Raw genomic sequence first — 14,998 nt, forward strand, 5'->3', positions numbered from 1 at the left:
CGGTATCTCAGCTCTCACAGTCGCGTCGCACCCCTCCCCTTGTCCTCCTCCTCCCTTCCTCCTCCTCCTCCCTCTCCTCCCCCTCTACTCTACCCCATCCCACCCCTCCACTCCGCCTGACTGCAGCGTGGAAAGAGTTAAAGTCTTCAGACCCTCCCTTTGCTGCAGATTCAACCGAACATGCTACAACCGTCTCTCTCTGTCTCTCTCTCTCTCTCTCTCTCTCTCATATATATATATATATATATATAATCTGTCGGTTACACACTACCGTGCTCAGAGTCCCGCCTATTAACCCCCTAACACACACACACACACACACACACACACACACACACAGTCCCGAGATTGACAGTGGACTGTGTCCAATCAAAATTACCTGCACATTTATTTTTGCAATTAGAAAGTTAGTGAATTGATTTTAGCGCAGTCCAGTCCAGCAGGGTCTCAGCCCTGGTCCTGAGAGACACAGTCCAGTCCAGCAGGGTCTCAGCCCTGGTCCTGAGAGACACAGTCCAGTCCAGCGGGGTCTCAGCCCTGGTCCTGAGAGACACAGTGCAGTCCAGCAGGGTCTCAGCCCTGGTCCTGAGAGACACAGTCCAGTCCAGCAGGGTCTCAGCCCTGGTCCTGAGAGACACAGTCCAGTCCAGCAGGGTCTCAGCCCTGGTCCTGAGAGACACAGTCCAGTCCAGCGGGGTCTCAGCCCTGGTCCTGAGAGACACAGTCCAGTCCAGCGGGGTCTCAGCCCTGGTCCTGAGAGACACAGTCCAGTCCAGCGGGGTCTCAGCCCTGGTCCTGAGAGACACAGTCCAGTCCAGCGGGGTCTCAGCCCTGGTCCTGAGAGACACAGTCCAGTCCAGCGGGGTCTCAGCCCTGGTCCTGAGAGACACAGTCCAGTCCAGCGGGGTCTCAGCCCTGGTCCTGAGAGACACAGTCCAGTCCAGCGGGGTCTCAGCCCTGGTCCTGAGAGACACAGTCCAGTCCAGCGGGGTCTCAGCCCTGGTCCTGAGAGACACAGTCCAGTCCAGCGGGGTCTCAGCCCTGGTCCTGAGAGACACAGTCCAGTCCAGCGGGGTCTCAGCCCTGGTCCTGAGAGACACAGTCCAGTCCAGCGGGGTCTCAGCCCTGGTCCTGAGAGACACAGTCCAGTCCAGCGGGGTCTCAGCCCTGGTCCTGAGAGACACAGTCCAGTCCAGCGGGGTCTCAGCCCTGGTCCTGAGAGACACAGTCCAGTCCAGCGGGGTCTCAGCCCTGGTCCTGAGAGACACAGTTCAGTCCAGAAGGATCTCAGCCCTGGTCCCGAGAGACACAGTCCAGTCCAGCAGGGGTCGCCACAATAAGTAAAAAAATATGTTTCACAAAGGTGGCTCCAGTAACAGTAGTAACACTCTTACAATAATGACCGAATAGTTCTACTGTTAGTACGCCGACATTAAAGGACCCAAGCTTCCATTTGGACCACGACCTTTAAGACGAATCCGCCCGCCTCCCGTCTGCCTCGTAAGCCAGCGGTGGGGGGGGCAACGAGGCGCTGTGATTGGTGGGAGCGAGAGAGAGAGATGGACAGACGGAGGCAGAATAGGGAGAGAGAGAGAGAGAAAAGGGGGGAATCGGTGGATGGAGGTGAAGGGAGACAGAGGGAAGGGGGGGTATTGATCCGCCCTCGTCTCCTCCAGTCCCGTACGCAGAGCCGCGCAGCCCGCTGTCCCTCTCACCCCTGACACCGCACCGCACCGCACCGCACCGCCCAGCCCCGCTACACCCCCACACTAGACCCTTTATTTCACCGTGTTTGGCATTTGTTCATTCTCTGCACTGACGTTCCTGCCATTGTTATTATTATCATTTTTTATGTCATTAATTTGCGGGTACCTATTGATGTATTTATGTTTTTATTGACTGCCATTTATTTATTTATTTCTCTGTTTATTTGCCTATTTACTGGGTGATCTGGCACGTCTCACCTAGCGGAATGAGTGGCGGCGTGTATGGCGGAGGTAAGGAGAAATTTGCATAATAATCATCATCATAATGACAATTATAACGCATCATCTATATATATAAATATGTAGGTACAACGCAAAGGGATGGTGCGCATTACAGACGCGGATCTCGTCTTCACACCGGGCATTGTGATGCCTGTGAACACACACACTTATGGCAGAGCTGCACCGTGTCGTGGCGTGTAGTGCGTTGTGTGAGTGTGTAGTACAGAGCTGTGTTGTGTAGCGGCCCCTGCTCGCATTGTGTAGTACGCACGCTGTTCTCTATGCGGAAATATCGTTATTACACACAATATTACACACAGTATTACACACACACAAACACACACACACACACACACACACACACACACACACGACTCCTGCACACGCACAGGTTCAGTGCACTGGTCCTCCCTCACTACCACCACAAAGTGTCACACAATACACCGTACAGCACCGTGATTCAATGGACTGCAATATACTGTACTATAAATTGTGTCACTGTGCTAAACATAAAAACACCCAGAGACCTAGTGTGTGTGATGCGAAGCTGTATGAGTCTAGCGCCAAGGCTGTGGGAGGAGTTAGTGATTGTATAATAATAATAATAATAATAATAATAATGCAAGTGATGCATGCATGCATTTTGTCACATAGTCAGTCAGTCCATGTATCAGTCAGTCAGTCAGTCAGTGTGTCTGTGAGTGTGTCAGTCAGTCAGGATGTCATTAAGTCAGTGTGTCAGTCAGTCAGTCAGTCAAGGTGTCAGTGTGTCAATGCTTCACTCAGTCAGTCAGTCAGACAGTGTGTCACCATTGTTTCAGTCAGTGTGTCAGTCAATCATTGTGTCATTCAGTGTGACAGTCAGTGTGTCAGTCAGTGTGACAGCCAGTGTGTCAGTCAGTCAGTGTGTCAGTCAGCCAGTCAGTCAGTGTGTCAGTTAGTCAGCCAGTCAGTGTGTCAGTCAGTCAGTGTGTCAGTCAGTCAGTGTGACAGTCAGTGTGACATTCAGTCAGACAGTGTGTCAGTCAGTCCACTGTACATAACACTATGATTTATGTTTTCTCTCTCCCTCTCTGTAGACGAGGTTGGGGCCCTGGTCTTTGACATCGGCTCGTTCTCCACCCGGGCAGGGTACGCAGGAGAGGACTGTCCCAAGGTACCCCCCACCCGTCTCTCTGCAGCCTCCTCCACACCCGCCCTGTGCCCTGCCGGCTCCTCCCTCTCTCTCTCAGTGTGTCTATTAACCTTCCCTTCTTCTCTCCTCTTCTTCTTTCCCTTCTGCTCTGTTCCTCCACCCCTGCTCTCCCTCTCCCTCCGTCCCTCCTTCCCTCCCTCTATCCCAGGCTGATTTCCCCACCTCAGTGGGGGTGCTGGCGCAGGAGGAGACAGGGGCAGAGCTGGGGGGGGAGAAGGAGAAGGGCGGGGAGGGGCGGAGCTTCTTCATCGACACCAATGCACTGCACGTGGCGCGACCCGGCGTGGAGCTGTCCTCCCCGCTGAAGAACGGCATGAGTGAGAGCCCTCTAATAGTGACTGGTCTCTAACCGTGACTGATGTGTAGTGACTGGTCTGTAATAGTGAGTGGTGTGTAGTGACTGGTCTGTAATAGTGACTGATCTGTAATAGTGAGTAGTGTGTAGTGACTGGTCTGTAATAGTGACTTGTGCGTAGTGACTGGTCTGTAATAGTGACTGGTCTGTAATAGTGACTGGTGTATAGTGACTGGTCTGTAATAGTGACTGGTGTGTAGTGACTGGTCTGTAATAGTGACTTGTGTGCAAAAGTGACTGGTCTGTAATAGTGACTGGTCTGTAATAGTGACTGGTGTATAGTGACTGGTGTATAGTGACAGGTCTGTAATAGTGACTGGTGTATAGTGACTAGTCTGTAATAGTGACTTGTATGCAATAGTGACTGGTGTGTAGTGACTGGTCTGTAATAGTGACTTGTGTGCAATAGTGACTGGTGTGTAGTGACTGGTCTGTAATAGTGACTGGTCTGTAATAATGACTGGTGTGTAGTGACTAGTCAGTAATAGTGACTTGTGTGCAATAGTGACTGGTCTGTAATAGTGACTGATCTGTAATAGTGACTGGTGTGTAGTGACTGGTCTGTAATAGTGACTGGTGTGTAGTGACTGGTCTGTTATAGTGACTGGTGTATAGTGACTGGTCTGTAATAGTGACTGGTGTATAGTGACTGGTCTGTAATAGTGACTGGTGTATAGTGACTGGTCTGTAATAGTGACTTGTGTACAATAGTGACTGGTGTGAAGTGACTGGTCTGTAATAGTGACTGATCTGTAATAGTGAGTGGTGTGTAGTGACTGGTCTGTAATAGTGACTTGTGCGTAGTGACTGGTCTGTAATAGTGACTGGTCTGTAATAGTGACTGGTGTATAGTGACTGGTCTGTAATAGTGACTGGTGTGTAGTGACTGGTCTGTAATAGTGACTTGTGTGCAATAGTGACTGGTGTGTAGTGACTGGTCTGTTATAGTGACTTGTGTGCAATAGTGACTGGTGTGTAGTGACTGGTCTGTAATAGTGACTGGTGTGTAGTGACTGGTCTGTAACAGTGACTGGTCTGTAATAATGACTTGTGTGCAATAGTGACTGGTGTGTAGTGACTGGTCTGTAATAGTGACTGGTCTGTAATAGTGACTGGTGTGTAGTGACTGGTCTGTAATAGTGACTGGTCTGTAATAGCGACTTATGTGCAATAGTGACTGGTGTGTAGTGACTGGTCTGTAATAGTGACTGGTGTATAGTGACCGGTCTGTAATAGTGACTTGTGTGCAATAGTGACTGGTCTGTAATAGTGACTGGTGTGTAGTGACTGGTCTGTAATAGTGACTGGTCTGTAATAGCGACTTATGTGCAATAGTGACTGGTGTGTAGTGACTGGTCTGTAATAGTGACTGGTGTATAGTGACCGGTCTGTAATAGTGACTTGTGTGCAATAGTGACTGGTCTGTAATAGTGACTGATCTGTAATAGTGACTGGTGTGTAGTGACTAGTCAGTAATAGTGACTTGTGCGTAGTGACTGGTGTGTAATAGTGACTGGTGTATTGTGACTGGTCTGTAATAGTCACTTGTGTGCAATAGTGACTGGTCTGTAATAGTGACTGATCTGTAATAGTGACTGGTGCGTAGTGACTGGTCTGTAATAGTGACTGGTGTATAGTGACTGGTCTGTAATAGTGACTTGTGTGCAATAGTGACTGGTGTGTAGTGACTGGTCTGTTATAGTGACTGGTCTGTAATAGTGACTTGTGTGCAATAGTGACTGGTTTATAGTGACTTGTGTGCAATAGTGACTGGTGTGTAGTGACTTGTCTGTTATAGTGACTGGTCTGTAATAGTGACTGGTCTGTAATAGTGACTGGTGTGTAGTGACTGGTCTGTAATAGTGACTTGTGTGCAATAGTGACTGGTGTGTAGTGACTGGTCTGTAATTTTGACTGGTCTGTAATAGTGACTGGTGTGTAGTGACTGGTCTGTTATAGTGACTGGTGTGTAGTGACTGGTCTGTTATAGTGACTGGTGTATAGTGACTGGTCTGTAATAGTGACTGGTGTGTAGTGACTGGTCTGTAATAGTGACTTGTGTGCAATAGTGACTGGTGTGTAGTGACTGGTCTGTAATAGTGACTGGTCTGTAATAGTGACTGGTGTGTAGTGACTGGTCTGTAATAGTGACTTGTGTGCAATAGTGACTGGTGTGTAGTGACTGGTCTGTAACAGTGACTGGTCTGTAATAGTGACTGGTGTGTAGTGACTGGTCTGTAATAGTGACTGGTCTGTAATAGTGACTGGTGTGTAGTGACTGGTCTGTAATAGTGACTTGTGTGCAATTGTGACCGGTGTGTAGTGATTGGTCTGTAATAGTGACTGGTGTGTAGTGACTGGTCTGTAATAGTGACTGGTGTATAGTGACTGGTCTGTAATAGTGACTGGTGTATAGTGACTGGTCTGTAATAGTGACTGGTCTGTAATAGTGACTGGTGTGTAGTGACTGGTGTATAGTGACTTGTGTGCAATAGTGACTGGTGTGTAGTGACTGGTCTGTAATAGTGACTTGTGTGCAATAGTGACTGGTGTGTAGTGACAGGTCTGTAATAGTGACTGGTCTGTAATAGTGACTGGTCTGTAATAGTGACTTGTGTGCAATAGTGACTGGTGTGTAGTGACTGGTCTGTAATAGTGACTGGTGTGTAGTGACTGGTGTGTAGTGACTGGTCTGTTATAGTGACTGGTGTATAGTGACTGGTGTATAGTGACTGGTCTGTAATAGTGACTGGTGTATAGTGACTGGTCTGTAATAGTGACTTGTGTGCAATAGTGACTGGTGTGTAGTGACTGGTCTGTAATAGTGACTTGTGTGCAATAGTGACTGATGTGTAGTGACTGGTCTGTAAAAGTGACTGGTGTGTAGTGACTGGTCTGTTATAGTGACTGGTGTATAGTGACCGGTCTGTAATAGTGACTTGTGTGCAATAGTGACTGGTCTGTAATAGTGACTGATCTGTAATAGTGACTGGTGTGTAGTGACTAGTCAGTAATAGGGACTTGTGCGTAGTGACTGGTGTGTAATAGTGACTGGTGTATTGTGACTGGTCTTTAATAGTGACTTGTGTGCAATAGTGACTGGTCTGTAATAGTGACTTATCTGTAATAGTGACTGGTCTGTAATAGTGACTGATCTGTAATAGTGACTGGTGCGTAGTGACTGGTCTGTAATAGTGACTGGTGTGTAGTGACTGGTCTGTTATAGTCACTGGTGTATAGTGACTGGTGTGTAGTGACTGGTCTGTTATAGTGACTGGTCTGTAATAGTGACTTGTGTGCAATAGTGACTGGTGTGTAGTGACTGGTCTGTTATAGTGACTGGTCTGTAATAGTGACTTGTGTGCAATAGTGACTGGTGTGTAGTGACTGGTCTGTTATAGTGACTTTTCTGTAATAGTGACTTGTGTGCAATAGTGACTGGTGTGTAGTGACTGGTCTGTTATAGTGACTGGTTTATAGTGACTGGTCTGTAACAGTGACTGGTGTGTAGTGAATGGTCTGTAATAGTGACTTGTGTGCAATAGTGACTGGTGTGTAGTGACTTGTCTGTTATAGTGACTGGTCTGTAATAGTGACTGGTCTGTAATAGTGACTGGTGTGTAGTGACTGGTGTGTAATAGTGACTTGTGTGCAATAGTGACTGGTGTGTAGTGACTGGTCTGTAATATTGACTGGTCTGTAATAGTGACTGGTGTGTAGTGACTGGTCTGTTATAGTGACTGGTGTATAGTGACTGGTCTGTAATAGTGACTGGTGTGTAGTGACTGGTCTGTTATAGTGACTGGTGTATAGTGACTGGTCTGTAATAGTGACTGGTGTGTAGTGACTGGTCTGTAATAGTGACTTGTGTGCAATAGTGACTGGTGTGTAGTGACTGGTCTGTAATAGTGACTTGTGTGCAATAGTGACTGGTGTGTAGTGACTGGTCTGTAATAGTGACTGGTGTATAGTGACTGGTGTTTAGTGACTGGTCTGTAATAGTGACTGGTCTGTAATAGTGACTTGTGCGTGTTGACTGGTCTGTAATAGTGACTGGTGTGTAGTGACTGGTCTTTAATAGTGACTTGTGTGCAATAGTGACTGGTGTGTAGTGACTGGTTTGTAACAGTGACTGGTCTGTAATAGTGACTTGTGTGCAATAGTGACTGGTGTGTAGTGACTGGTCTGTAATAGTGACTGGTCTGTAATAGTGACTGGTGTGTAGTGACTGGTCTGTTATAGTGACTGGTGTATAGTGACTGGTCTGTAATAGTGACTGGTGTATAGTGACTGGTCTGTAATAGTGACTTTTGTGCAATAGTGACTGGTGTGTAGTGACTGGTCTGTAATAGTGTCTTGTGTGCAATAGTGACTGGTGTGTTGTGACTGGTCTGTAATAGTGACTTTTGTGCAATTGTGACTGGTGTGTAGTGACTGGTCTGTAATAGTGACTGGTCTGTAATAGTGACTGGTGTGTAGTGACTGGTCTGTTATAGTGACTGGTGTATAGTGACTGGTGTATAGTGACTGGTCTGTAATAGTGACTGGTCTGTAATAGTGACTTGTGTGCAATAGTGACTGGTGTGTAGTGACTGGTCTGTTATAGTGACTTTTCTGTAATAGTGACTTGTGTGCAATAGTGACTGGTGTGTAGTGACTGGTCTGTAATAATGACTGGTGTGTAGTGACTGGTGTGTTGTGACTGGTCTGTAATAGTGACTTTTGTGCAATTGTGACTGGTGTGTAGTGACTGGTCTGTAATAGTGACTGGTCTGTAATAGTGACTGGTGTGTAGTGACTGGTCTGTTATAGTGACTGGTGTATAGTGACTGGTGTATAGTGACTGGTCTGTAATAGTGACTGGTCTGTTATAGTGACTGGTGTGTAGTGACTTGTCTGTAATAGTGACTTGTGTGCAATAGTGACTGGTGTGTAGTGACTTGTCTGTTATAGTGACTGGTCTGTAATAGTGACTGGTGTATAGTGACTGGTCTGTAATAATGACTTGTGTGCAATAGTGACTGGTGTGTAGTGACTGGTCTGTAATAGTGACTTGTGTGCAATTGTGACCGGTGTGTAGTGATTGGTCTGTAATAGTGACTGGTGTGTAGTGACTGGTCTGTTATAGTGACTGGTGTATAGTGACCGGTCTGTAATAGTGACTTGTGTGCAATAGTGACTGGTCTGTAATTGTGACTGGTCTGTAATAGTGACTGGTGTGTAGTGACTAGTCAGTAATAGGGACTTGTGCGTAGTGACTGGTGTATTGTGACTGGTCTGTAATAGTGACTTGTGTGCAATAGTGACTGGTCTGTAATAGTGACTTATCTGTAATAGTGACTGGTCTGTAATAGTGACTGGTGCGTAGTGACTGGTCTGTAATAGTGACTGGTGTGTAGTGACTGGTCTGTTATAGTCACTGGTGTATAGTGACTGGTGTATAGTGACTGGTCTGTAATAGTGACTGGTGTATAGTGACTGGTCTGTAATAGTGACTTGTGTGCAATAGTGACTGGTGTGTAGTGACTGGTCTGTAATCGTGACTTGTGTGCAATAGTGACTGGTGTGTCGTGACTGGTCTGTTATAGTGACTGTTCTGTAATAGTGACTTGTGTGCAATAGTGACTGGTGTGTAGTGACTGGTCTGTTATAGTGAGTGGTGTATAGTGACTGGTGTATAGTGACTTGTGTGCAATAGTGACTGGTCTGTAATTGTGACTTGTGTGCAATAGTGACTGGTCTCTAATAGTGACTGGTGTGTAGTGACTGGTCTGTAATAGTGACTGATGTGTAGTGACTGGTCTCTAATAGTGACTGCTGTGTAGTGACTAGTTTGTAATAGTGACAGGTATCTTATAGTGACTGGTGTGTAATAGTGACTGGTCTCTAATAGTGACTGGTGTGTAGTGACTGGTCTGTAATAGTGACTGCTGTGTAGTGACTTGTTTGTAATAGTGACAGGTATCTTATAGTGACTGGTGTGTAGTGACTGGTCTGTAATAGTGACTGATGTGTAGTGACTGGTCTCTAATAGTGACTGCTGTGTAGTGACTAGTTTGTAATAGTGACAGGTATCTTATAGTGACTGGTGTGTAATAGTGACTGGTCTCTAATAGTGACTGGTGTGTAGTGACTGGTCTGTAATAGTGACTGCTGTGTAGTGACTTGTTTGTAATAGTGACAGGTATCTTATAGTGACTGGTGTGTAATAGTGACTTGTGTATTCTGCAGTTGAGGACTGGGAGAGCTTCCAGGCCATCCTGGACCACACCTACTGCAAACACATCAAGTCAGAGCCCAGCCTGCATCCTGTGCTCATGTCAGAGGCTCCCGTGAGTACTCTACACACGCTCTCACTCTTCCTAAACACCGTCAGCACACAGACTAACTCACTGAACACACTGTCAGCACACAGACTAACTCACTGAACACACTGTCAGCACACACACTCACTCTCACCGAACACACTGTCAACACACACTTTCTCACTGAACACATTGTCAGCACATACACTCTGATTGAGCACACTGTCACTCTCAACACACACACTCTCTCACTGAACACACTGATAACATATTTAACACACTAAACATTGTCGCTCAGCACACACAACACAGTCTCTCACACACTCAGTCACATCGAGAACACACTCCCACTCACCCTCTCTCTCCCTCCCCCTCAGTGGAACACGCGTGTGAAGCGGGAGCGTCTGACTGAGCTGATGTTTGAGCACTACAACATCCCAGCTTTCTTCCTGTGCAAGACAGCTGTGCTCACCGCGTATCCACCGACGCACCGAGACACAGGGACACTCAGACAATAAGACACTGAGACACTGAGACACCGGGACAATAAGACACCGAGACAACGAGACACTGGGACAGAGACACAGAGACACAGACTGACTGACTGACTGACACACTGACTAACTGACACACTGACTGACATATTGACTGACTGACTGACACACTGACTGACTGAGTCCTCAGTGTGTCCAGTGAATGTCCAGTGTGTCATGTCCTTGACAGTGTGTCCAGATTTGCGAATGGCCGGGCGACGGGGCTGGTGCTGGACAGTGGGGCGACTCACACCACGGCCATCCCTGTGCACGACGGGTACGTCCTGCAGCAAGGTGAGACACTGACGCTCTCACACACTGACGTGCTCAAACACTGACACTTTCATACACAGATATTTCAACACTCACTAACACTCTCACACCTGCACTGACACACTGACGCACTGACACACTGACACACATTCATTCTTTGACACCTGATACTTGACTGATTGAATGTTACGTGATTGATTGACAATCTGATTGGTTCCTGACTGTGTGCTGTCTGCTGATTGGTTCATGACAGTGTGCTGTGTGCTGATTGGTTCCTGACAGTGTGCTGTGTGCTGATTAGTTCCTGACGGTGTGCTGTGTGCTGATTGGCTGTTGCAGGTATAGTGAAGTCCCCTCTGGCCGGCGACTTCATCACCATGCAGTGCAGAGAGCTGTTCCAGGAGATGAGCATCGACATCATCCCCCCCTACATGATCGCCAGCAAGGTGCCCTGACACTCTGACACTGACTGACTGACACTCTGACACCGTGACACTGACTGACTGACACTGTGGCACTGACTGACAGACTGACGCTCTGACACACTCAAAACGTGCGACACACTGATTGAAAGACCGGTGACTGACAACTGACTTACTGTCTGACTGAAACACTGATGCCGTTCTCTCACCCCACTCAGGAGCCAGTGAGAGAGGGCGCCCCTCCAAACTGGATGAAGAAGGAGAAGCTGCCGCCCGTCACCAAGTCCTGGCACACCTATATGTGCAACGTAGGGCTCCTCTACATGCTGTCGCACACAGAGCAGCTATATGTCGTGTGTAGAGACACGTGTGCTGTATCTATAGGTGCAGTGTATGGATCCTATAGGATCTATAGGGGCTGAGAGAGAGGCTTACAGGGAGGGAGAGGCTGCAGCAGTCTGAGATTGAAAAGATGCAGCTCATGATTTTGACACCCTTCCTCTCCTCCCTCCCTCTTGAACATATTTTCCTCCTCCTCCTCCCCTCCTCTCTCCCTCCATTCTTTCCTATGTCCCTCTGCACCTCCCCACCGAGCCCCAGCCCCTCTGCCCGCATGGTTTTTGTTGTTTTTTTTTCTCCTGTTTTTGTTTTTTTCCAGGAAGTGATCCAAGACTTCCAGGCCTCGGTGCTGCAGGTGTCCGACTCCCCCTACGACGAGCAGTGAGTAGCACGGCCCGGCCCCTCCCCCTCTCTATACTTATTTTTTACATAATTTCTCACCATTTAGAACATAAGAACATGAGACAGTGTCCAATCGAGAGGAGGCCATTCGCCCCATCGTGCTCGTTTGGTGTCCATTAATAACTAAGTGATCAAGGATCCTATCCAGTCTGTTTTTGAATTGTTCCCAAATCCAGATGAGCTCTAACTAGTGCATTGTACAGTCTGAACATCACTGCCCTTGTTCTCAATTCTACACTTTTGACAATATACCCTATCATTGTGTTTGCCTTTTTTATTGCTTCCCCATATTGTTTGGATGGAGAAAGTGAGGAGTCCACATAGACTCCTAGGTCTTTCTCATGTGTTACTTCATCCAGTTCTATTCCTCCCATAGCATAATTATAGTGGATATTTTTGTTACCTGCATGTATTACCTTGCACTTGTCCACATTGAATTTCATCTGCCAGGTGTCGTCCACAACTGAATATTATCTAAGTCCCTTTGAATAGCCTGTGCTGCCGAGATTGTATCTGCTGAGCCACCTATTTTAGCATCATCTCCAAATTTGACAAGTTTGCTAACTATCCCAGAGTCCAGATCATTAATATAGATTAGAAAAAGCACAGGCCCTAGTACTGATCCCTGTGGATCTCCACTAACAACCTCACTCCAGTTAGAAGCGACTCCTCTAATCGACACCTTGCATGTAATTATAGTGGACATTTTTATTGTTATTTATTTCTTAGCAGATGCCCTATACTTGCACTTGTCCACATCGAATTTCATCTGCCAGGTGTCAGCCCACAACTGAATATTATCTTAATACTATAGTCCAGTGTTATTCATTGCAAGGCCAGCGGGCTCATTGCCAGCTCATTGCCTCTGGTGGCCTTCTGTGTGGCCCATGACGTGCAAACCCGACAATACAAAAATTGTATTAATTGTATTATGGATTGCATTATTTTGTCTTGTAGGTAGTGTGGCGGCCCTCACACTGATGTCTTATTGGCCAAAGTGGCCCCCGTTGGAAAATTAGTGAAGAACACTGCTATAGTCCTTAAAATTAGTTTAGAATGACTACTCTCACTCTCTCTCTCTATCTCTCTCTCTCCTCCTCTCCCGCTCCCTCCTCCTCTCAGAGTAGCCGCTCAGATGCCCACCCTGCACTACGAGATGCCCAGCGGCTACACCACCGACTACGGCGCAGAGAGGCTGCGCATCCCAGAGGGCCTGTTCGACCCCTCCAACGTCAAGGTCTCACTTACTACCAGGAGTAGGAGGAGAGGGTGTAGTAGTAGTGGAGGCATCACATGTATGAATAGTAGGGATGGTACTATTAGTAGTAGTAGTGGTAGTAGTGTCATATTTATTATTATAGTCATAGTAGTCATCTCTATTAATACGTTACTCACTCCTCCTCTCTCTCAGGGTCTGTCTGGGAACACAATGTTGGGTATGGGCCACGTGGTCACCACCAGCATCGGCATGTGTGACATTGACATCCGCCCGGTCAGTCTTCCTCCCTCTCTCCCATTCCCTCTCTCCCGGCCTCTCTCTCCTCCTCCTATCAGTGTGTGTCAGTGATGGTCAGTGTGTCTCAGTGTGTGTCAGTGATGGTCAGTGTGTGTCAGTGATGGTCAGTGTGTCTCAGTGTGTGTCAGTGATGGTCAGTGTGTGGTCAGTGTGTGTCAGTGTGTGTCAGTGTGTGGTCAGTATGTGTTCAGATGGTCAGTGTGTGTCAGTGTGTGTCAGTGTGTGGTCAGTGTGTCTCAGTGTGTGTCAGTGATGGTCAGTGTGTGTCAGTGATGGTCAGTGTGTCTCAGTGTGTGTCAGTGATGGTCAGTGTGTGGTCAGTGTGTGTCAGTGTGTGTCAGTGTGTGGTCAGATGGTCAGTGTGTGGTCAGTATGTGTTCAGATGGTCAGTGTGTGTCAGTGTGTGGTCAGTGTGTGGTCAGAGGGTCAGTGAGTGGTCATTGACGGTCAGTGTGTCTGCAGGGTCTGTACGGCAGTGTCATAGTGACCGGGGGGAACACGCTGCTGCAGGGCTTCACAGAGCGGCTCAATAGGGAGCTGTCCCAGAAGGCACCACCGGTCAGTGACCTCCGAACCTCGGCATGTCCCCGGCCTCAATCTCCTTCTCTCCGTCCCCCTCCCTTCCTCACTCACTTTCTCTGTGCAGTGTTACTTCAGTTTCCAGTGTCTGTTTTAACCCCTCTCCACCCCACTCTCTCTCTCTCTCTCTCGGTGTGCAGAGTATGCGTCTGAAGCTCATTGCCAGTAACAGCTCCATGGAGAGACGATTCAGCCCCTGGATTGGAGGGTCGATCCTGGCATCTCTGGTGAGAGAGAAGGGGGGATGAGAGGGTTTCTGTAGTGTGCTGTGCTGTGCTGTAGTGTGTTGTGTGGTTTGGTGTGTTGTGTTGTGCTGTGCTGTGTTATCCTGAACCCTCTGTGTTTCAGGGCACGTTTCAGCAGATGTGGATCTCGAAGCAGGAGTACGAGGAGGGAGGCAAACAGAGTGTGGAGAGGAAGTGTCCCTGAGGTCACGACCCCCTGATAACCCCTGGCGACCCCATCGCCACCCCCCCCCCACCAGCACCGCCACCAGAGGACAATGAACAACATACAACAACACAATGACCTGACACACAAGCACACAAACATCTCTGTCAGCTCCCCAGCTCTCTCTCTCTCTCTCTGGTGACACATGCCATCTCTTCTGTCCATCAGTGAAGAACAGAGCAACACTGTCAACAGCAAAAACAATATCATGATGAAAATAAAATCAAATGAAATTCAAAGAAAACAGATCAGATCGAAAGATTATATATATATATTCATGAAATAAATCTAATTGTACAAATAAAGTGTGTGGGATTGGACAGTGCCGAGTGCGAGTGTGGTGTGTCGTTTACAATGTCTGTCTCTCTCTCTCGCTTCTTTCCCTCCTTCCCTCTGTTCAGGGCAGTGATGCTAACGGCTGGGCAAATAGTGCTGGTAGGGCCTGCAGTTCCTACAGTCCACCAGCAGATGGTACTGCAGTACTGCAGGCGATGAGCTGAGCTGGGCAGCCCGAGTCTAGGGCGCAATATCTGTGCCAATATTAGAAAGCAATGATTTTGGAATGGAAAGCGCAACAAAGAAAATCATTAATATTGAAACAAAGACATCAAAGTTGCAAACAAAACATTGTGACGTAAGCA

At 47.6% G+C, this 14,998-nt stretch overlaps 1 protein-coding gene across 1 annotated transcript; it reads left to right on the top strand.

Annotated features, from left to right (window-relative positions):
* Window positions 1-1,610: 1,610 nt before the first annotated feature.
* On the top strand, window positions 1,611-14,682 carry LOC136768248 (actin-like protein 6B). Its single transcript, XM_066722344.1, has 14 exons — window positions 1,611-1,997; window positions 3,068-3,144; window positions 3,332-3,500; window positions 9,770-9,870; window positions 10,221-10,318; window positions 10,576-10,670; window positions 10,989-11,095; window positions 11,290-11,379; window positions 11,730-11,791; window positions 12,935-13,049; window positions 13,224-13,304; window positions 13,791-13,886; window positions 14,048-14,134; window positions 14,256-14,682. The coding sequence occupies exons 1-14, from the start codon at window positions 1,973-1,975 to the stop codon at window positions 14,334-14,336; spliced, it is 1,284 nt and encodes a 427-aa protein (XP_066578441.1). The 5' UTR covers window positions 1,611-1,972; the 3' UTR covers window positions 14,337-14,682.
* Window positions 14,683-14,998: the final 316 nt, after the last annotated feature.

Source organism: Amia ocellicauda, chromosome 14, assembly GCF_036373705.1.
Source record: "Amia ocellicauda isolate fAmiCal2 chromosome 14, fAmiCal2.hap1, whole genome shotgun sequence".
Classification (NCBI taxonomy): domain Eukaryota; kingdom Metazoa; phylum Chordata; class Actinopteri; order Amiiformes; family Amiidae; genus Amia; species Amia ocellicauda.